This window comes from Schistocerca cancellata, chromosome 2 (genome assembly GCF_023864275.1).
Source record: "Schistocerca cancellata isolate TAMUIC-IGC-003103 chromosome 2, iqSchCanc2.1, whole genome shotgun sequence".
Lineage (NCBI taxonomy): Eukaryota > Metazoa > Arthropoda > Insecta > Orthoptera > Acrididae > Schistocerca > Schistocerca cancellata.
Genome location: NC_064627.1, coordinates 42,429,971 through 42,451,973, shown reverse-complemented (window position 1 = coordinate 42,451,973; position 22,003 = coordinate 42,429,971). Strand labels below are relative to the sequence as shown.

The 22,003-nt window shown below is 40.1% G+C and overlaps 1 protein-coding gene across 1 annotated transcript in view; it reads left to right on the top strand.

Annotated features, from left to right (window-relative positions):
* The window catches only part of LOC126150528 (cilia- and flagella-associated protein 57-like), a 329,352-nt gene extending 309,906 nt beyond the window's left edge, over positions 1–19,446 (top strand). Inside the window, exons 14-15 of the mRNA XM_049915882.1 lie at positions 3,670–3,813; positions 19,129–19,446. Coding sequence (XP_049771839.1) covers positions 3,670–3,813; positions 19,129–19,446 — 462 coding nt within the window. The remainder of the gene's footprint in view (positions 1–3,669; positions 3,814–19,128) is intronic.
* The last annotated feature ends 2,557 nt before the right edge of the window (positions 19,447–22,003 follow it).

Below are 22,003 nucleotides of genomic sequence, written 5' to 3'. Positions count from 1 at the left end.
TCAGGTTGCTACTAGCACTGATTGCACTGTAAAAATTATAGATGTTGGTTTTTCAGAGCACAGTGTGCTAACAATATATTTTAATCCACCACTCAATGTACTCCCAACAGGAGAAACAGTTATTAAATGTAGAAGTTATAGTGATAGCAACATAAACAACTTTGTACTTAGCTTAGAGAAAGAAGACTGGCAAAGTGTATTTACTTCCTCAACAACAAATGAAAAATATGACAATTTTCTGCAGATATTTGAATATTACTTTAATTTCCACTTCCCAGAGAAAACAAAGACTATCACTAACAAAAACAGAATGCTTGGGGAACAAAAGGTATTAAAAATTCATCAGAAAAGATGAGGCTGCTGCACAGACTTAGCAAACTGGACAGTGGCAAATCCAGAGAGTTCAAGGTATACTATAAAAATTACAAAAACACATACAGGAGAGTTATCAAATGGACTAAAAAAGCTCATAATGATAAAACAATTAGGTGCTCTTCCTACAAATGTAAGACCACCTGAGGTATAGTAAATGAACAGACTGGTTGAAAGTTAAGGATAGAGGATAAAATCACACTAAATATAGAAGGACAAAAGACTGAAAATGCACATGAAATTGCCAATAAATTCAACAGCTATTTTTCAGAAATTTCCACAAATCTCCTGACTAACTCTCCAAACACTGCACGCTCTTGTCTCAAATAATACTCCTTTGGACTCCTTTTTCCTATCTCCTACAACACTGCATGAAATAGAAGATATTATTAAAAAAAGAGTAAAAAAGATTTATTCTGCATGGCATGATCTGTTACCCTGCTTCTTACTTCATAAGTGTTCAAATTACATCAGTGGACCCCTGTCAAATATCATAAATACCTCATTTCTAGATGGAACATTTCCAAACCAGCTAAAACTTGCTAAAATTATACCTCTCTACAAGAAGGGAGAGAAAACGTACATGACAAACTAAACAGCGCTATAGCTAAGGTCATCCATGCGTTACCAGTGACAACCTCATTGGTAGTGCAAGAGAAATTGATCTTACACCCAACAAAAGTAAGAGGGCCAGTAAGTAGTTCTTGGTGTCGAATCAAAAGAGCTGACAGTCTTGTACACTGGAAGTCTTGCTCTCTGGGGCACTCTTGGTGTTTTAGCTCTCTGGGGCACTCTAGGATGCTCTCTGGGGCACTCTGGGATGCTCTCTGTGGCACTCTGGGATGCTCTCTGCGTTATATAATCATGTTGTTTTTATTACTTTTTTACAATTCTAGATTAGTATTTATTTTATTGTTCAATTTAAAGTTGCGAAGCATCCTTATCTATCCCGTGAGATTTTTTTTTTTTTTTAAAGACCCAAAACATAAATTACATATAAATTAATTTTATATATATATGTCATTGTTAATGTTCTGATGGGTGCGGGAGTTCCGACTCCTGGGGAGGTGGGTGGGTGTTATAGCATGGCTGTGTTGGTAGCCCTGTGTATTGCCGCGCAAGGCGGGTGACCTTGAATGGGACTTAGCCGCTGCACGAGTCGCCTGGCAGGATCGCGCTAAAGTTTTAACTTAGCGCGATCCGCTGGAAAAAGGCACTTCCGGCGCCGCCATTGCTTCGCTGAGCGTGCTTACTTCTGCTACCATGCCCTGATAAGCTTATCACTGTGACGTAGTACGAAGCTATAGACCAATTGCTATACTATTTGCCTTCTCAAAAATATTTGAATACTGTATGTTAACTAGATTAGAAATATGTTTAAATTCTAACAACATAATCACATCTTCCCAGTACAGATTTCAGAAAAATAGGTCCACCACACATGCTCTGTATGCATTTCTAGAAAAGTGCTCAAGTCTCGTTGACCATAAACAACCTGCTGTCGGTATATTTCTTGATCAGGCCAAGGCCTTTGACATGGTCAACCACAAGCTGCTGCTTATGAAACTCCATAAGTATGGTATTAGAGGTGTAACCCACAATTGGTTCCATAGCTACCTTAGTCAAAGAAAGCAATATGTAGAAATAAGAAAATCAGAGACATTCAGGCACTACATACAACAAATGGCGTCCCTCTGGGATCTGTCCTTGGCCCTTTTCTTTTCATTTTGTTCATAAAAGACCTCCCAGAACACATACCAAATGCCAGCTCCTTTCTGTATGCAGAAGACACAAATATCCTGATAACCAGTAAAGGTGACACATTGCAAGATGCAGTTAATGAAACTACTTGTCATTTACAATCGTGGTTTGAAGCAAATAGACTACTGATAAATACTCAAAAAACTGTAAGTATGAACTTCCATACTAGACAAAATCTAACCCCCTTCAGTGTAGCTATAGTTATCGGCAAAGATGACATTACGAACAAGTAGGACACCAAATTTCTTGGACTTACCATCAGTAACACACTAAACTGGAAACCACATATTGAGGCATTGTCGCAAAAGCTTAGTAAAACCTGCTATCTATTACGATCATTAAAAGACACAGCCAGTGTAGATACCTTGAAGCTGGTGTACCATGAACTGTTTGAGTCTGTCTTGAGCTATGGCCTAATCTTCTGGGGAAAAAGCTCTGATTCTCTCACAATTTTCAAGTTAGAAAAACAAGTAGTAAGAATAATGAAATGTAAAAAAAGAAATGAACACTGTAAACCACTATTTCAACAGCTAAAAATTCTGCCACTGCCATGCCTCTATATATAGGAGCTAGCTTGTTTTACAGTACAGCACTTGCATGCCCTCAACAGAAATGCAGACCGCCACACACATGACACCAGAAACAAAACACAGTTACAAATTATAGCCCACAACACAAAATTATATGCAAATGGGGTTAAATGTATGGGCATTAAAATATACAACCACCTCCCAACAGACATAAAAACAAGCAAAAACCAAAAATAATGAGAATTAAATTAAAGGAATTGCTACTAAATCACTGTTTCTATTCTGTACATAAATTTCTTGAAACAAAATTTTAATTACTTGCAACAAGCTGATTATTCAGATGTAGATGTTTCTACTTAGGAAGATAATTTAATTATTGAATCTTCTCTACATTCTGTCTGTATCTCATATATGTATTCTGCTATGTGAACTATGTACCACAATATTTTAATTACTTGTAATAAGCTGTATATTCACTTGTAGATATTTCTACTTAGTAAGATGATTTAATTATTGTTTGTTGCTCATATTCTGTCTAGATCTCTTATATGTATTCTGCTATGTGCAGTATGCACCATCGTCATCCCTCATTCACACATCACCTTTTTTATATTTTGTCTATATATCCTATAGTTATCTGCTATATGAGTTACATGCCACTACTGTCATCTCTCGTCATATACCATCTTAACATAATTTTTCAAATTGACTTGTCCTATATCATGATGTGCTTTGCTGTACAAATTGTATGATCTACAGGACCATTAATAAATCAAATCAAATCTGTCTGAATTTTCTGCACATTTATTAATTTTATGTAACCATTATTATGAGAGACAGTTTTTCTTTGAACGATTGATTTAAAATTCAGGGAACAGTTTCATAAAAAAGTAACAAAAGAAACAGTTATTATAACAAAGGAGTTTATTACATCTTTTGATAATGTAGAAAATTGAAATGGAGTAACTGATGTAAGTTTCTTATTATTTCCCTAAATTTTTAACAGGAAAAACAACTATACACACTTACTCGGGACAAACAGGAACTAGAAAAAATTAATTCTATTCTAAATTATGGAATTGAAGAGCTGAAGAATGAGCTTCCTATAAAGGACAATGAGATAAAATCTAGAATGGAGCAAATAAGACAAGTAAGTAAAAAAATGTGCCGTTGATAGTTCGTATCGACGACAAAACTTAACATCTGTGAACTCTAAGTGCTCTGTCAAGTCTCCATCTTAACTTTACTTTAGCCAGTTCTTTGTCATACTTCATTCTGTATGTATGCAGTGTCAAGTGCAAATATATATGAGCTATGAGACATATATGGAAATTAAGTTTTCTATATTCCGATTACAGATCTCATTCCCATAATGGTTACCCAGCAGTTCGTTCATATTTCGCATCTTCCGTACCAGTGTTTATGCAAGAGGTTACATGCACTATGCAATGACCACGCCAAACAATACCTAGTTCAAAGATGTGGAAGCATGACTCTGCTCACCGAGTTTCATCGTATTCATCATTTACGAACAGTGATTCACATTCTCAACCAGCACCATGTGCTAACCTCATTAGTTTTCAACAGTCAACAACTATGCCATTAGAGTAAACAATGGGCTCAGGCTTCAAATCACCAGATTATGCCCATCCGACAGTGAAATGTGAGCTGAACAATATTTCGAATTGCGTCTCTTCAAATCAAGTGTTTCAACAACAAAGTTATCTCCATTCGAACACATGTTTAGCCACCAACTGGCATGCTACATCAGTTACTGTTGGGCTGTGTGGAATGCTGCCATTACTACAAACTGTGCCAGATCCATTCAGCACATGTGGTGTTCCAGTCGTGTCCAATTTACATGCACAATTCAGTGTTTCGCGTAACATGGACCCCTTACCTCGCCTCTGTGGCTCACCACATGCACTACAGGCATATTAAACACCAGATAGTTTCCAAGCGGGTAGCATTCTAAACCCCCCCCTGCCCCCCCCCCCCCCCCCCCCTCCCCTACCGCATCTTCACTTGTGGGGGTCCCTGTTTTTAGTCTCTCAACCGGCTGCCACTCCCACAGCACCACATATGTCTGCCGCACCGGTCTCTCGCCCTGTTTTGGAAGCGTGTCATTTCCATCCAGCACTCATCACTCACAGTCCAGTTTCCGGCCCCCCTCATGTGCTGTCCATCCACCCGTTTCCACGGTACTGTCTGTGCCTGCCGTGCTGTGTTTTTGTGACACAGGTCAACTATGCCAGCTGCGCTACTACAGATTCGCTCGCCTGGTTTAAATCCGGGCATATCACGCCAGCCTCTGACTTAATCTCAGTTCAGCTGCTACCCCAGGAGACACTGAAGCCACCATCATTACCACCTCCTGGCCACCTGCTGAAGCTACTGCCCTTATACGAGGACAACCCGGCATCGTGGTTCGCGCTTGTTGAGAATCTGTTTGAGTTACATCATGTGTCTGATGACAACTCAAAGTTTCTCTGCCTACTCACACACCTCCATGACCACTCAGATTTGATTTGTGACCTGCTCCTTTTGCCGCCACCAGCACCAAAATATGAGTTTGCAAAGAAGACTATAATGGAATGGCTTGCCTGCTCGCCACAAGAGTTAATAATGAAGATTCTCTACGAGGAGCACCTGGGGGGAACGCACAACTCTGGTGCCACCTTTGATTGCTAGTGAATGAGCGTACCATGCCTCACGCAACGCTATGGGCTGTGTGGTCTGCCAAACTACCTACCGATCTACAGACCCATCTGTTACCACACTCGTTCAAGTCCATCAGCTCTCACCTACGCATCACTGATCAGTTGTATTTGCTGCTGCAATATCAGCCAGTTCATTCCACACCATTCGTCGGCACAGCTGCCCCCGCATACCGGCCTTCGGCCAGCAGAGGCAGGGCTCTCTCCTCCGTCACTTCATCTACTTCTCCTGACGGTGTCGGCTCACTCTCTCCACTGTCTGAGCACTCCAGGATTGCCCATGCACCTTACATACCAGTCTCTTTAACAGAACAAATCAAAGAGGTCAAGCTGCCCCCACTGTCACTGTCTCCACCTCCTCCTCACCCTTTCTGCTCGTACCACAAAATTTTTAGCGACAATGCCAAGAAGTGCAGGTTGCCATGCCAACACCCAAATGCCGACTGCAGGAACTGAGAGACACTGAGTCCTGTGGGGAACCTAATAGGCATCGTCTTACATTACACTCAGTTCACTCATCTGCCCGGATGAGTGGTATGTGACTGACATTGCGTCAGGTCTAGCTTTTCTGGTCGACACTGGTGCTGACGTGTCAATCATACCTACTTCAATGGCTCCACCTGCTTCTTCACAGACAAAGTCACTTCTATGAGCTGTTAACATGTTGATGTTACCTATCTCAGACTCAGTAAAGGTTACGGTGACCCCCATCTCCTTCTCTACGTTTTCCGTGGACATACTGCATTGCCAACATAGATGAACCGATCCTCGGTATGGATTTTTTTGTTTCATTATGAACTATCTCCAAAAGTTGTAAAGGGTTCAGTGCTCCACCATCCTATGAACATTCACATACCATGCACCCACACCTATGTCCAACGCTCTGTTTCCATCGCAACATACAATATCATACGCGAGTGCTCCGCCCTCGTGGACAACATTGTGACCTGTGTTACCGACCTACTGTTAGAATACGACTCGGCAATGCAACTCTGCCAGGACAACAAGAAGCTGAAACAAAGCATCAAATCCTCTTACAGCGAGCTTGTCATGGCTCGTACCTCGCTTCTGCAACTACAGTCCATGGCGCCCCAACCTAAACAACATTGCTCGGCTGAGCCTAGCTCGAACTCTCACTAGGTTAGTCCACAAACTTTACTTGTGTGTGATGTTCAAACCTCCTTGTCGCACTCACCTCATCCAGAGCCATGTATTTCAAACAGTGCTGCTAATGACAGTTGTGAGCACGTTGTGACCATGCCCACCTCTTGGACAGCTACCACGCGTGTTGATAAACATTCCCCCTCTCTCACTCAACGGCCACATGACCCACATGACCCCACATGCAACACTAGCGCTGCTCCTGCCTGTGCCAGTTGTCCAGTGCAAGGTTAACAGCGGACAGTCACCACCTGTTCCCCTTCACTCGGCGCACTCCAGTAAGAGACATGTGACTTTCGTGCTACCTTTCCCCACTCGTGCCAATGACTACGCCTTGTCGTGCCCTACTCGTCCAAAGACTTGGTGCCAGGACGTTAACCAATCTTATGTGCAGTTCTCAGTTTCTTCCGTCACTGATGGAACAACACACAAGATAGTTACCACTGCCGGACCTTCTATTAAGCATAGGGTCCAACGCCTCAACCTTATCAAGTTGTGTGTGGCCCGGCAGCAGATTAATGAACTTTTGGTGGCAGGTGTTCTGCAACCTTCAGACAGCAACTGGTCTTCACCAATCCACCTCAGCCCCAAACATGACGAATCTTTTCGAATGTGCAGCGATTACAGACGCTTAAACGCTCGTACAATCATGGACAATTACCCAGTGCCAAACATCAATGACTTCACTCAGATGTTATCGGGCGCCACAATTTTCAGTGTTATTGACTGTAAACATGCCTACCACCAGATTCCTATGGTGGCGGAACACATTCCTAAGATGGCTATTATCACGCCACGTGGTTTATTCCAATACCACTTCATGCTGTTCGGCCTGAAGAATGTGGTGCAAATGTGGCAATGTTTCATCGACTTTGTCTTGTGACAGTTCGATTTTTGCTTTGCTTATCTGGATGACATTCTCATTTTCAGTATCTCAGTGGAGGAACATGAAAATCACCTGTCTATGGTATCAGTTGCGCCAGGCATCAGTCTCCTCCTAGGTTACACCGTCTTTGCTGATGGAATAAAGCCTCCCAAATATGCTGTGCAAGCTAGCATGTCTCCGCTGCCCCCGGCTACTTATAAAGAGCTACACCATTTCCTCAGCACCATCAATTACTATCGTCGCCATCTGCCTTCTGCCGCCGCTGATCAGGCACCCCTGACAGACACGCTATCAGGCAAACAAACTTCCAGTATCAAACCTGTCTCTTGGACTGCCCCGATGCTACTAGAGGCCTTAAAGGCTCTGAAGACTTCTTTAGCTCATGCTGTGACACTCGCCCACCCCGACCCCTCGACCAAGTTATTCATCATTCTCAGGCTCTCCTATGAGACCCACAAACATCACTTGTTTTCACAAAGGCTAAATTACCTGGCAATTCTGATGAGGTGTGGTGCAGTTCTTCGACCGGCACCCTATGCCCTTTCCTCCCACCTGGGCTGGGCCGACAGGTTTTCGACACCCTGCATAACCTAGCCCACCAGGGCGTTCGAGCCACCACCGACTCATGTCAGAATCTTTTGTATGGAAGAATATCAAATGGGACTTCAAACCTGGGCATGCAGCTGCATCACTTGCCAGTGCAACAAGATCAGCCGCCACACCTCCCAACCTCAGGGCCAGTTTGACGTTCCCACAGGACGATTCCGTCACATACATATTGATCTGATCAGGCCTCTTCCTCCTTCGGAGGGCCATAGATATATCTTATCAACTATTGAGCATTTGTCTCGCTCGGTCAAGGCTGTCCCTCTCCCTAAAATTACTGCTGAGACGGTAGCCAAGGCTTTCATTGGCTCGAGGATCACTCATTTCAGGTTCCCGACACGTATCACCACTGATCAGGGTCGACAGTTCGAATCCTCTGCAATATCTGTGGTATTAAAGAATATACACTACTGCCTATCACCCACAAAGCAATGGGTTGGTGGAGAGGTGGCACCGCACCCTCAAGACAGCCCTTCGATACGATGACTGCCTCTGGTCGGAAGCTCTCCTGGGGGAGCTACTTGGTCTATGCTCGACCTTTAAACCTGACCTACAGGGGACTATATCGGAATTTGTTTTTGGCGAGAATCTGGTCCTACTGGAGGAATTTATTCCTCCCCAGGTTAGCGAGGATCTTCCCCCCTCACCAGATTTCATTATCTGGGTGTGCATGCGTTTTCAACAAACACGTTTGCACCTGCCCATCAGTCACTCACCACCCAAGACTTATGTTCCCACCGCACTCTCTGACTGCTTCCACATCATTCTGCGTGATGATGCAGTTAGGCAGCCTCTTCACCCTCCTTATCTTGGCCTCTACAAGGTCCTGTGGTGGGGGGACATGACTTTTGATATCATGATTAAAGACTGCACACAGACAATCTCTCTGCATCACCTGAAACCGGCTTTTGTCGACCCTGACGGTCTCACGCTGTCGCAGGCGGACTCTGCAGACAATCCGTCCTTGATCGAGAATGAAGACGTGCTCTCATCAACCTCACCACACACCTCTTCCACCGAAGACTGTTCACCACCGTTCACTGGTTTCCCGACCTCGCCCCCTGTTTCTCCCTTTGCAGGTTTCAACGCCAGAGATACACACACACCTACTATCAGTTTGTCCTGCAGCGTGCCACCACACCGAGTGAACAACATTTCTGTAGTGATGTTCGACAACCCATTGCTCATTCTTTTGACAGATACCAAGGTCCCGCCATTGGACAGTCCTTTACATGTCAACATTGCACCCAACCTCACACTCCCACGTGAGTGTGACCGAGCATCTCTACTTGCTTTCATTTCTATGGATGGCTCAATCCACTTAAGGGCCACACATGACCCCACCCGCTTACTTCTGGGCCGGCCGCCATCCCATCTGGCCACGGTGGCTAACTGAGTATGAAGTGGACCTGCCTCTTGCCTTTCTGCCTGCACAACCCATCTCGTTCGAGATGGAAATACCTGTGGTGCACCTGCCCACACGCACGATTTCCACTGACATCAACGCCTGTACACCAATAACCTTGGACATTTGTAGTATTCTGTACTGCAGGGTGGGGGGTGGGGGGGCTGTGTGGCGTTGATAGTTTGTATCAACCACAAAACTTAATATCTGTGAGTTCTGAGTGCTCTGTCAAGCCTCCTACCCTGATTACTGATCCCGTTCCCATCAAAGTATTAGGGCATGTCCACTGAATTAATTTCTGACAGCTCGTTGAACACAGAAAATAAAAATATTGTTTCTTATGAAAGCATTACTAGTGCCACAAATCTAGATGACTTGGCATATTAATGCTATCTCTTGAGCATGTCCAGCATTTAATCATATTTAGAACTGTCCCCATTTTTTGTCAATCTATTGCTCCTACAAACAAAATTATGCAAAGTCTACATTACAATTTTACACCAAATCTAGAGAAGTGCCCTGAGTAAATTAAGTAAAATATTCTTTGGCTTCTTTGTTGATACACGTATCTCAATATAGCATACAATTCTTTAGTCACTGCTATTGATTCAATACATTGGCAAAGTAAGATCATGGGATGAAATTTGAAACAAACTATTTAAAATTCTGCACGATGAATTACTCCTACTGATTCATCAATTGACTTTTTTACTTTGAAGTGTTAGCTGTCAAAGCACGATCCTTTTGAATGCCTCTGCATGTGGCTAGGATGTTCAGTTTCATTTTCTTGATGGTGTTTGTAACTAGCCACTATGCTCCCTCCAGGACTGCAAGTGTGTTATATGAATTCTTGCAGATATATCTCATAAAATCAGAAGTTGGGGTAATATAATTGAATAATTAATTGTGCCAGAGCAAAATTCAGTCAACAAAGTTATTAAATTATGAGGCAGAATTGCTGGCCAGTACTATCCATCAGGATGTGAAATTTATAGTACTACTGACAGGCACATACTAAAGTGAAATGTTCTCACTACCTGACATTTGGTACTAACCATCCTGTCCTTTGCCTCAGTTCTCACTTGCCTTAGTCTGTGTTTACTTCTCAACCTGTCCTTACCACCTCCAGGCTGAAGCTGGCACAGTACTTATCAATGTATGATCTCTGATCTGCTCATCCTAGTGCCTCCCCTGTCACCTTTGTCTGCCCTCATCCTGGGATCTGAGTGAATGGCCTGCCACTTTAGCCTTCCCTAGTCTATCACTCTCTTGTCCTCAATGAAGGAATGTTAGTTATAAAAGCTAGGTAGTACATCCCTTTAATTTTTATATTTGTCCAGTTGTGTAATTACTCTTTTGGTCGCACTAATAGTAGGTAGTGGCCAGCATTAGCATCTCATAATTTATTAGTTTCTTGACAGAGTACTTACCTTGTTATATCAGCTGCAATCTTCAAATTACTATTGAAATTTCTTCATCAGGGTCCCATGAACCTCAACAAAATAGAAAAATTAAAGAAATCATGTTCTTGTTATATTATTGTAAGTCAAAACTCAAGTCCTCTACATCTTCCACTTTTGACTTTGCAACTCCACATTTCAAAAGTTTTTATTCTCTTTTTATCCAAACTATTTAGCATCCACTCTTCACTACAGCACAATGCTACATTCCAGACAAATGCCTTCAGAAAAGACTTCCTAACACTTAAATATATGTTCAGTGTTAACAAATTTGTCCTCTTCTAAAATACTTTTCTTGTCATTGCCCTTTTCATTTCATCCATCATAAGTTATTTTACTGCCCAAATAGCAAAATGCATCTAGTAGACTGTTGCAGATTTTGTTAAAAACTTATACTTGGCCATGGTCGCAATACAGAGAATACTGATTACTAATTTTAACCTCTTAAACTTTCATCACAATACAAACATGCAGCATGTAGATTGAGAGAATCATACTTTCTCATTATAGTTTTAACATCCTTGACAAAATGTCATTTGCAGTTGTATTTAAAGTATACTTTTGTGAAACATTTCAAAACATCATTGCCTTATATGTCATGTGATACATTCATTACAACTAGTCACTGTGTCAAAGTTAACCAGATCAAAATAGCAGCCATTCTGACTGGCACCAGGTACATAGGCTTACAGGTTATTGCACAAACATTGTTGTGATATATGACATAAGATTAAAAGCATCACACCCAGCCACAGTGTCACTCAAAGTTAACTGAACCATAGCAGCAAACAGACTCATCTACTATTTTAGTGTCTCATTTTCTAATATTCTTCCTTTAGAATTACATCATTTAATTCAATTACATTCTGTATCTTTTGTTTAGCTTTGCTGAGTTTCATCTTATCTCAAGACCCTGTCCATTCCATTTAACTGTTCTTCCGAGTCCTTTGCTGTCTCTGACAGAATCACAGTGACAATGGTAAACCTCAAAATTTCTATTTCTTGGCCCTGAACTTCAATTCCTACTCCCAAAGTTCCTTTGGTTTCCTGTACTACTTAATCAAATGTACATTGAAAATTGGGGATAGGTTACAATTCTATCTCACTCCCTTCTCAACCACTGCTTCCCTTTCATGCCCCTTGACATTTACAACTGCCATCTGGTTTTTGTTCAACCCTTTCAATCCCAGTATTGTACTTTCACTACCTTCAGAATTTCAAAGAGAGTATTCCAGTCAATATTGTCAGAAGTGTTCTCTAAGCCTACAAATGCTGTAAACATAGCTTTGCCTTTCATTAATCTATCTTCTAAAAGTAAGGTGAGTTACAGGGTCAATATTGTATTGCATGTTCCTACATTTCTCCAGAACCCAAACTGATCTTCTTCACAGTCAGCTTGTACCAGTTTTTCCATTCTTCTGTAAATAATTCATGTCAGTATTTTGCAGCCATAACTAATTGAATCAATACTTCAGTAATATTCATACTTGCCAGTGCCAGCTTTCCTTGGAATTATTAGTCTTCTTGAAGTCTTATAACATTTTGCCTGTCTCATACATCTTGTCTGTTCCAGGGGCCTTGTTTTGATTTAGGTATTTCAGTGCTCCATCAGATTCACCTTGCAGTATCATATCACCCATCTCATTTTCATCTAATTTATCTTTTCTTTCTACAATATTGCCTTCGAGTTCATTTTTCTGGTGTAGCCCCTCTGTATATTCCTTCCGCCTGCCAACTTTATGTTCTTTGCTTAGGACTGGTTTTCCATTGTAGCTCAATATTCCTTTTCCTGTAGGCAGTATCTACCTTTCCCCTAGTTCTATAGCACAGCATTTGTCCTGTAGCAATTCCTGCTTACACATTTTGCTCTTTCTGTGAATCTCATGTTTTAGAGATCTGTAGACCACTTTCCTTTTGCCTGCTTTGTTTTATCATTTTAATCCAGTATCTATGGTGATTAAATTATGATCAGAGTCCACACCTCCCCTTGGAAATATCTTACTGTTTCAAATCTGTTCTGAAATCTCTGACTTATGTAATGAAGAGGCTATGGAAAGTTGTGATACTCAATCTACTGTAAGTACACATGCTTCTCCAAATAAACTAAAGTTGATGTACACGAGAATTCAAATTTACTGATAATCCTTATAAATCAACTGACCCCTCAAAAAAAACTGGCAAGAGGTACACAACAAGAAAAAGGGAAGACTTGCAGGAATATCTCAAACAAACAATAATAACAAAAGAAACAAATGTTATAGGTAGTGGTAAAGAATTGGATATGTTTTGTGGAGAGAAGAAGGCCTGGTTCCATTTGCGTAGAGCAAAAAGGGCTCAACAGCCAAAAATGTGACTGCTTTCCTTGAAATGTGTTTCCTAGACTGTAAGAACTTTGTAGTGGAGAAATTAAGCACGAGGGAATTTATTTCCTGTTTTATGCTAGGTTTTGACTAGGAACTAAAGGATAAATTAATAGCTCCTTCTGTGTAGCCTAAACACATAGTTTTTTTATTCAAGAGGAAGTACAGCCCTCCAATAATTATTCCAGAAGAAAATGTTTCTGTTGTAGGAAGAGTAAATATCTAGTGTATCAGAACAAAGATGAACAATTTAACCAACTTTGTGGACCAAGTCAAACTAGACTTCTGTGCAACAGTGAGCACCCACTAGCTGAGTAGGAAGGTGATTTTCACAGACATGTGGAATATCTTGAAATGATAAGTGCTTGTTATCATAAAACAACTACTCATGGTAGGGTGTCTTCCTATGCAAACAGTCTTAGTCAATACGAAGTTGACCTAAAAAAGTTTTCTGTTGACCTGGATTTAGAATTGGCTGGATTACAACTGTGTGATGGAAATAATATTGCCATGTCTTGTATCATGCAGCTGGTGGAGACTCTGATAATTTTCTCATTAAGTTGGACAGTTGTTTGTGCTACCTGATGCATATAAATTCAAAAATTATGTTGTGTGTGACTTCAGCATCCATTTAGGAGATGGCGGCACTAAGGAGAAAACATTGAAATTCTTGATGAGGCTATGGGTTGTATGTCACTAACCATGAACCAAGAAGAGGAGACACATGCCTCAACACTGTCTTCATCACTCTAAACATGTGGGGCTACAAAGTGAGTATGGTGGTTCCAGTGATAGCAGATTATGATGCATTAGTCATTAGTTTTCCACTTGAATAGTCAAAGGAACCTTCAGAGAAAAGCCAGTATGTGGTTTTCTGATGATACATTCAATAAAAGCATTATAATGTAGGAAGAAATAAACATCTCCAAAATTGTATCTTCCAGAATTGATTGGCAGTCTGACATTGTATGACTGGGACTAAGTGCTGCTTTCGAATGTATTTTTCAGCTCCTCAAAATAAATTCTGACAACTATTTCATATCAGTAAGCATAAATAATCCATTAGATAAGACTCAAAATAGAAAAAAAGTAGGCAAGACAAAGCATGGTACACTCCTAAGCTGGAAAACATAAAGTTTGTTATTTTGCTGCTAAATGGCTGAGTTAAAACAGCAACAGATCCAGGACCAAAGATATGTTTCACTGTTATTATCTGAAAGCCAAAAGAATCTAAAGGAAGGAAGCAAAGGCAGCCAAGAAGGAATATAATGTTGGGTTCATTTCTGAAGCTCTCAATCCACACAAAGCAGACTGGAAACTGGTTAATAAATATAAAAAAACACTCACTACCCCCATAAATACTTGCAGCCCTGATGATTTTAACAAATATTTTATTAATGTTGTTGGAAATAACATAGCTTACATACCAGATCTAGAGACTGAGATTACAAATGATATAAGCATTAGCAATAGTTGCACCTTGACCAGGCGTAAGGAAGTGATTTCCAGAGGGTGTGAAAATTAAGAAAAATTATCAATACTCTATTACCAGAGATATATAAGGCATGTCATGTGCTGTTCTGAAGGATACTGTATCTGATATTGCTGAATGTTTGGCTGCTGTCATTAACCAATGCCTTGAGGTTGGTACCTTTCCAAATTTCTTAAAGCTGGCAACTGGCTTTTGGTTGCATTTACCATAAGGTACTGTTGTAAACATTAAAATCTTATGGTTTAAAGGCTGTCATTTTTGAGACTCTGTCATCTTACATAAGAAGCAGATGGCAGAGTGCTTGTATCCATGGAATTATGTCAAATAGCAACTGGACAAAGTGTACCACAGAGCTCTGTACTTGGCCGTCTGCTCTTTGCAGATGATACAACATTAATGAGTAAGCGTAGAAATTCAGCTGAGGCACTGAAGTATGCTGATATTTTGTTCAAAATAGCCAAAAAGTGGTTCAAAGAAACAAAATGAAAATAAAATACAGAAAATATTATGCAGCCTTGGTGACAGTAGACCCATAGCAAATGCTGATTGTGTTAGACTCCTAGGAATCACAAATGACAATAACTGATGTGGACTGAACATGTGTGTTCTAAGCTCTCAAGAGTAATTTGTCTCCTCAAGAAGTTCAAATGCATGATAACAGATCAGTGCTTAACCACAAAATATATTACAATGTTCCACAGCCACATCACATGTGGACTGCTCTGTGGGGACACTCCACTGGAAGTAAACATATATTGCTCCTGCAAAAGAAAGCTATAAGAATAATATCTTCCAGCAAAAAATTTGACTACTGAAGACCTATTTTCAAACAGTTGGGAATATTTAGTCGCTATGTTTTCCATTCTCTCGTCTATACAAAAGAAATCAAGGATCTCTCTGCAAGAGACAAGATATTCACAACTACAACACACAAGATAGGGCTGACACTGATATTGCTAGTTGTTGCCTTAGTAAGACACTAGATAGTTTTCCTACAGCAGCCCTGAAGATATTCAACCACCTACCACTGAGGATGGTCAGAGCTATACTGATTTATGTGCTCAAGCAACAGTAATTATATCCTCTAAACCAAATTTTCTCTGCAATTGGAATTGTGGACTGGTTAACATGATACCATCACATCTTAAGTGACTAGCAGGAAACTTTTAAGAGCTGCAAATTGTTGTTTATGACCATTGTTTATAATATCAGTATGTGCAAGGCTTCTTGTCTGACATCTGAGTTTTAAGAGTGATTTTAATGTCTGCCCATGGACAGTGAACAATGTTGACTAAATAATAATAACAGTAATATGTTCTAGTATTGACTGTCTTATTATTTTTGTTTAATTGTATCCATTTTAGTATGATAGTTCAAATTGCAGTATGTGTTCAGTTTTGTATTATTGGAACCATGATGTCTGTCAAGCCATGGTCGGTGAATAACATAGTATTGTTAATAAAGATAAGACATGTAATCAATATGAAATATTCCAGTGTCTCCAGATCTCCTTCAAGTACACATCCTTCTTTCATGATACTTAAACCAAGTCCTCATATTATTTTTGCTTCTCCTCCTCTTTCTACTGTTGAATTTTAGTTACCCATCACATTTCAGTTTTCCTCTTCTTTAACTGTCTGAACAATTTCTTTTGTATCATCATCTCTTCATTCTCTGTGTAACTGGTTGGCATATAAACCTGCACAGTGGTGGTGGGTGCTGGCTTTGTGTGTGTTTTGGTTATGACAGTGCATTCATGATGCTGTTCATGCTAGCTTACCCACTTTCTTATTCTTTCTCAGACCTACTTCTGGATTAACATCTGATTTTGTTTTTATAATCCTGTACATTTGACAAGAAATCTGTTCATCTTGCCTCCAAACATCTCCAATTCTGACTATATCAGATTTCAACATACCCATTTTAAATTCTCTAACCTACCTACCATATTAAGGGCTCTAACATTCCACATGGCCATCATCATTTATCAATGCAGTAGAGCTGCATGATACTGTACCACAATAAGGTAATTTCAATATAGTCATTACAAAATGTACAATTAAACGTTTTATATTACTGAACAGTTTTGTAATTCCTACCCATCCACAAATACTGGAAATAGCAATGTTCTTCACTAATATTGCATTACACAGATTCATTATATTTATGAAAGAAGTGTCCGTTTATATCTGTGCACAGAGCAGATAAATTTCAATTTAATAAGGTTGAGTTGTAGTGCAGCACACAAGACTTCCATATGAGTCACAGCTTTACTGTTCATAAACTGCCTGTGTATGTCATCAAAATATCAACATTACTTAATTCCAGAACAATGAAAGGCGTCAAAAGACATCTTGGTACACAAAAATGAAAACAGTTTTTAAGAATGAATTTTCCTCATTTCTTCTACATTTGCCAGAGATACACTGCAGTTTTCTGAGTCTTCACGATTTCATGGCAATTTGTGAAGTATACCTAGAAAACACACAGGCATAACACCTTTTTAGAATTTGGTTGTTTTCATAACTATGGAGGTATTTACTTCAGTCAACAATCACTGCATAGAGTGGTGATATACACATCATTTCAATTGTTTGCATGCTGAAAATTACAACATAATATAATGCTTAAGTCATGCTTCATGTGTTACTGTCATTATTCCCCTCATTAATTAGATAGAAAGTGCATTGTTAGCTGTTACAGGCAGAAGACATACTTTTTGTTGCTGTGGTAGATTTTCAAAGTTTTGACTGACATAGACTTAACTGCAATGTTCATCTTTGGCATGACTGTGTAGAAGTTGGTATAGACACAGCTAAGTAAAAATCCTTGCAACTTACATGTTTACTTACATGTAAAAGCCGACTTCAGAATTTTCCTTTGTGCAAGACTGTGTGTGCAAAGTCTGTGTGCTGTTTTTGGGAAAGTTTAAGTGTATACCAAAAAGATAGGCTAATAGGAAATGGCGATGGTGTATTTGTCACAATACATGTGAAACTCAAACCACCAAGATAGAAATTGAAACTGCATGAGAGATTGTTTGGGAAAGACTCAATATCAGGGGTGGACATAAAATGATGATTAGATCCTGATATTTCCCACCAGGCTAATCTCCTGATGTAACTGAAAACCTTAGAGAAATCTGTTTGCTCATACGTAACTTTCCCAATCATTCTGCAATCATCGGTGGAGACTGTTATTATACAATAATCAACTGGGAAAACAACACTTTTGTTAGTGGTGGGAATGACATCCTGTGAAACATTACAAAGCACCCCTCTGAAAAGTACCTATAACAGATTGTTTGGAACGCCAGTCTTGATGGAAATATATTGGACCTAATGGCAACAAATAGACCTGACCTCTTTGAGGATGTCCACATTGAAACTGGTATCATTGACTATAATGCATTTGTGGCAACATAGATTACTAAAGTACAAAGGACAACTAAAACAAGCAGGGAGATACATATGTTCAGTAAACTACATAAGAAATCTGTAGTGTTATATTTCAATGAGGAACTTGAAACTTTCAGAACAGAGTGGTAACACATAAAGGAAGAATAGTTGAGCATACACTGGATAGATATGTACCCAGCAGAACAGTTCATAATGGGAGGGACACTCCATAGTAGACAATGACTGTAAAGAAGCATCTAAAGAAACAGAGATTACTGCATAATAGGTATAAAGCAAAACATAGGGCTGCAGATAAGAGAGATGCTGAATGAAACTCATTTGGTAGTCAAGAGAGAAATGCATGAAGACTTCAATGACTACTGTAGCAGAACACTATCAAGTGATCTTTCACAAGACCCAAAGAAATTCTGTTCATATGTGCCAGTAGCATCAAAGTTGGGTCCAGTCCTTCGTGAATCAGACAGGAACTGAAACTGGGAACAGCAAAGCACAAGCTGAAATGCTTAACTGTGTTTTCAAATGTTTCTTTACAAAGGAAATCATAGGGAATTGAGACAGTTTAATCCTCATACCACTGAAAGATGAATGGAATAAGTAGTAGTGTCAAGAAACAGTTGAAATCATTAAGATTTATTCAAACTTCAAGACCCAATGGAATCACTATCAAATTCCATACTGAATTTGAGTCTGAGTTACCCCCTCTTCCAAGTATAATGTATCATAGATCCCTCAAACAAAAACCATGCCCAATAGTAGGAAGAAAGCACAGGCCACACTCGTCTACAAGAAAGGTAGTAGAAGTGATGCAGAAAACTACAGTCCAATATCCTTGACATTGATTTGTTGTAGACTCTTAGAACATATTCAGGAGCACCAGAAGAAGTAGGTACAGAAAGGATATTCACCAAATGTGGGCTGGTATTAGATACTGGAAAATGGTACAGAATTTCCGTGCATAGATGAGGAACAGGCAAGTACAGGCAGGAAGGAATAGGTGCAACTACTCGGATATACTGGGAATAGTCTTTGGAAGGATAGTGCAGAAGGACAAATATGGATGCAAGTTCAGGTGTATTGCCAGGAGGAGGAAAGTGCGGTGCTGTTGTCTGGCTGAGGTTGAGCCTGGAGAAGTATCAGGAATGGTGGCTGAGATCAGCTGGAGTCATGATGATGATGATGATGATGATGATGATGGTCAAGTATTCTGGTGCTGTGCCAGAAGCAGGAAGCTGCAGCAGATGTGTGAGGAAATGATTGACCCTGGAGGCTGTCTGTGACAACCGCTGGGTGCTTACGGTGCTGTGGAGATGCTGACCAGCTTTTCCATCATGTGTCTCTGCGTATGCTGTATATTGGACAGTGAAGATAGGACTTGAGGTGTGTTTCCCATGTTGAGGATGAACAACGAGTGACGGGACATGTTGAAGCAGAAAGTCACTCTCAAAGTCTTCACCATACATAAGTCACATGAATAGAGACACAGTCTACCTTCAGGGTAAAATGCTAGTGAAAGTTTTGGTACACAGAACAATTTCTTGTCACCACTTGCTATGGTATGAAACCGTGCATTGGTGCTAATAACAGTACTGGATCCCAAAAAGTACTTATTGTTAACTGATATGGGGCAAAACTTGGAAGTGGTGCTGGAGCTTATGGAGTTATTGGGGAAAAGACAACAACTTGTCTCCAACTGGTACGTCTTCCACCAGGTGAGGCAATCATTGAGTTTATAGAATTTAAAACTTAGGCCAAAGGTGTGAATAATGTAGAATAAAAGTGTGACATTCACTTGGTAACAGAGCAATACACAGTGGAAGGTTCACTTAGTAGAAGAATAATGTAGGAATGTAAGATCAATGGCCAATACCAAAGTCCTAGTCACCCCCAGTGTAGAGGCCAAGTTCCAGTGATTGTGGTGACTGACACTGGGCTCCCTTGTTCATTAGTGGCTGGCAAAGGGTATGGCATTGTACGTAGTGAGGATTCTGAATGAGACTCTGCAGTTGGTGCAGTTGGTACCTGGCTCAGAGCTCTACAGAGTCTGGCTTGGAGCAGCATCATACCACCACAATTATACAGGCTGCATAGAGGTACTAGAAGGATTATTTGCAATCATTGGGGCCATGGAAGCAAACAGGTCTGCGGGGACAGTAACCTGTAGTGGCACTCGTACTGCCACCTCCTGGCCTAGTTGCCATACATGATTGAAGCTCTGTTGTCTGCTGATGTAATACCTTCTTGGTTAAGATGCTCACATACCACAGGTAAGAGAGGGGTTGCACGTCTGTAGGATGAGTGGCTCGTACACAACACTAAGCTTTACATGTCTTGCATTATTACCTGAGAAAAGATTTATGGTCTTTCTTGTTTGTGGACAAGACAGTCACCAGAATCCAACACCTGGATATATTTGAGATATGGCTTTTTCCGCAATTACCTGAACATGACAAAAAGTCATCTTTTAACAAGATAGAACGTTACTGCTTTTTCATCTCCATATAAGAGCATATCTCAACAGTGAGATGCTTCAGTGATGAAATGGAAATAAGGAACACACCAATCTTCAATTGCGTGGTATCGGCTGATATATAATCAGCCACACTTCATAATATGCACACTGCTAGTTAAACCATCACATTTCCTGCAGTTGCTGCCACAGCAAGAAGGTGCTGCCATGAAAAAGTGCAGGCATTCCCTCTCTGGAACTCCAGTGGTGTGTGTACTTCAGTTCGAACACTCATCCACTGCCTCCTTTTTGTGTGTTTACCAATTGAATAACATTTAAAGACATTCATAGTGGGCAGTGCTTAACATCTTCTGAATGAACATTGTACTGAAGAGTGACAGATTTATAAATATTTTGTACCTGTATATATTTCTACATTCAAATCTACTGTTAGCAACTGATGCTACAACAACAGCAAGAAAGTTATGTATTGTTTTTAGTGTTTGATATTAGATATAGAATAAATTAATATCTGAATTCTCTATTCATGAACAGCATCTGTTCCTTGCTCCTGTATCCACTACAGAACGATAACAAAATGCAAAGGTAGTCATAATATATTGCACTACTGGCTTCCTGTGTCACCTGATCTCATTAGAATGTGATAACAATTTGTAGGAGTTTGTAAAAGCTTCTGTCTATCTGCCTCCCTTTGCAGCAACTTTGAGTTAGCTGCAATACTGCACAACAACAACAGCGAATGTGGTAATTCCAAATATAGTTGCAAAGCTATGGACTGAGTTTGATAATAGTGTGTACGTTTGTGATGCATGCTCTGGATGGAGCATTGAACACTGTGAAAGGTATATGAAAATTTTTATCCTAAACACAATTTTAAAAGGTACCCCAAGGTTGTTGGTACATGACTGTAAAAGATCTGCTATAGTAAAATTTGATGGTTCTATTGAAAACAAAAATGTGTATATTGCAACTTGCCCCAAGTTTATGTCTTAACTTGTGTAGAATATATAGTCTTGTTCAATTTGATGAATCTTTTTGAAATACCCTGTACTTTATAGTCACTGTGCAATTTAGGTGCATTCCATGCTGTATAAGTGCAACATAAAAAGTAACTGTCTTTGTGTGTGAAATCTGCATTCTCAGAATTAACTGAACACTAACAATCCTGAAGAACATACTTGGTCCTATTACTTAAAAAGTATCTGGGCTACTCACATATATGGGAATCTACTCTATATACTGGAACATTCATTTGCAGCTTGCAGTTTGGCACTGTGTCAAATGCTTTCTGGATATCTAGTAATATAGACTCTGCCAGTTGTCAATCATCCATTGATTTCAGGCTATCAAATGAGAAAAGAGCAAGC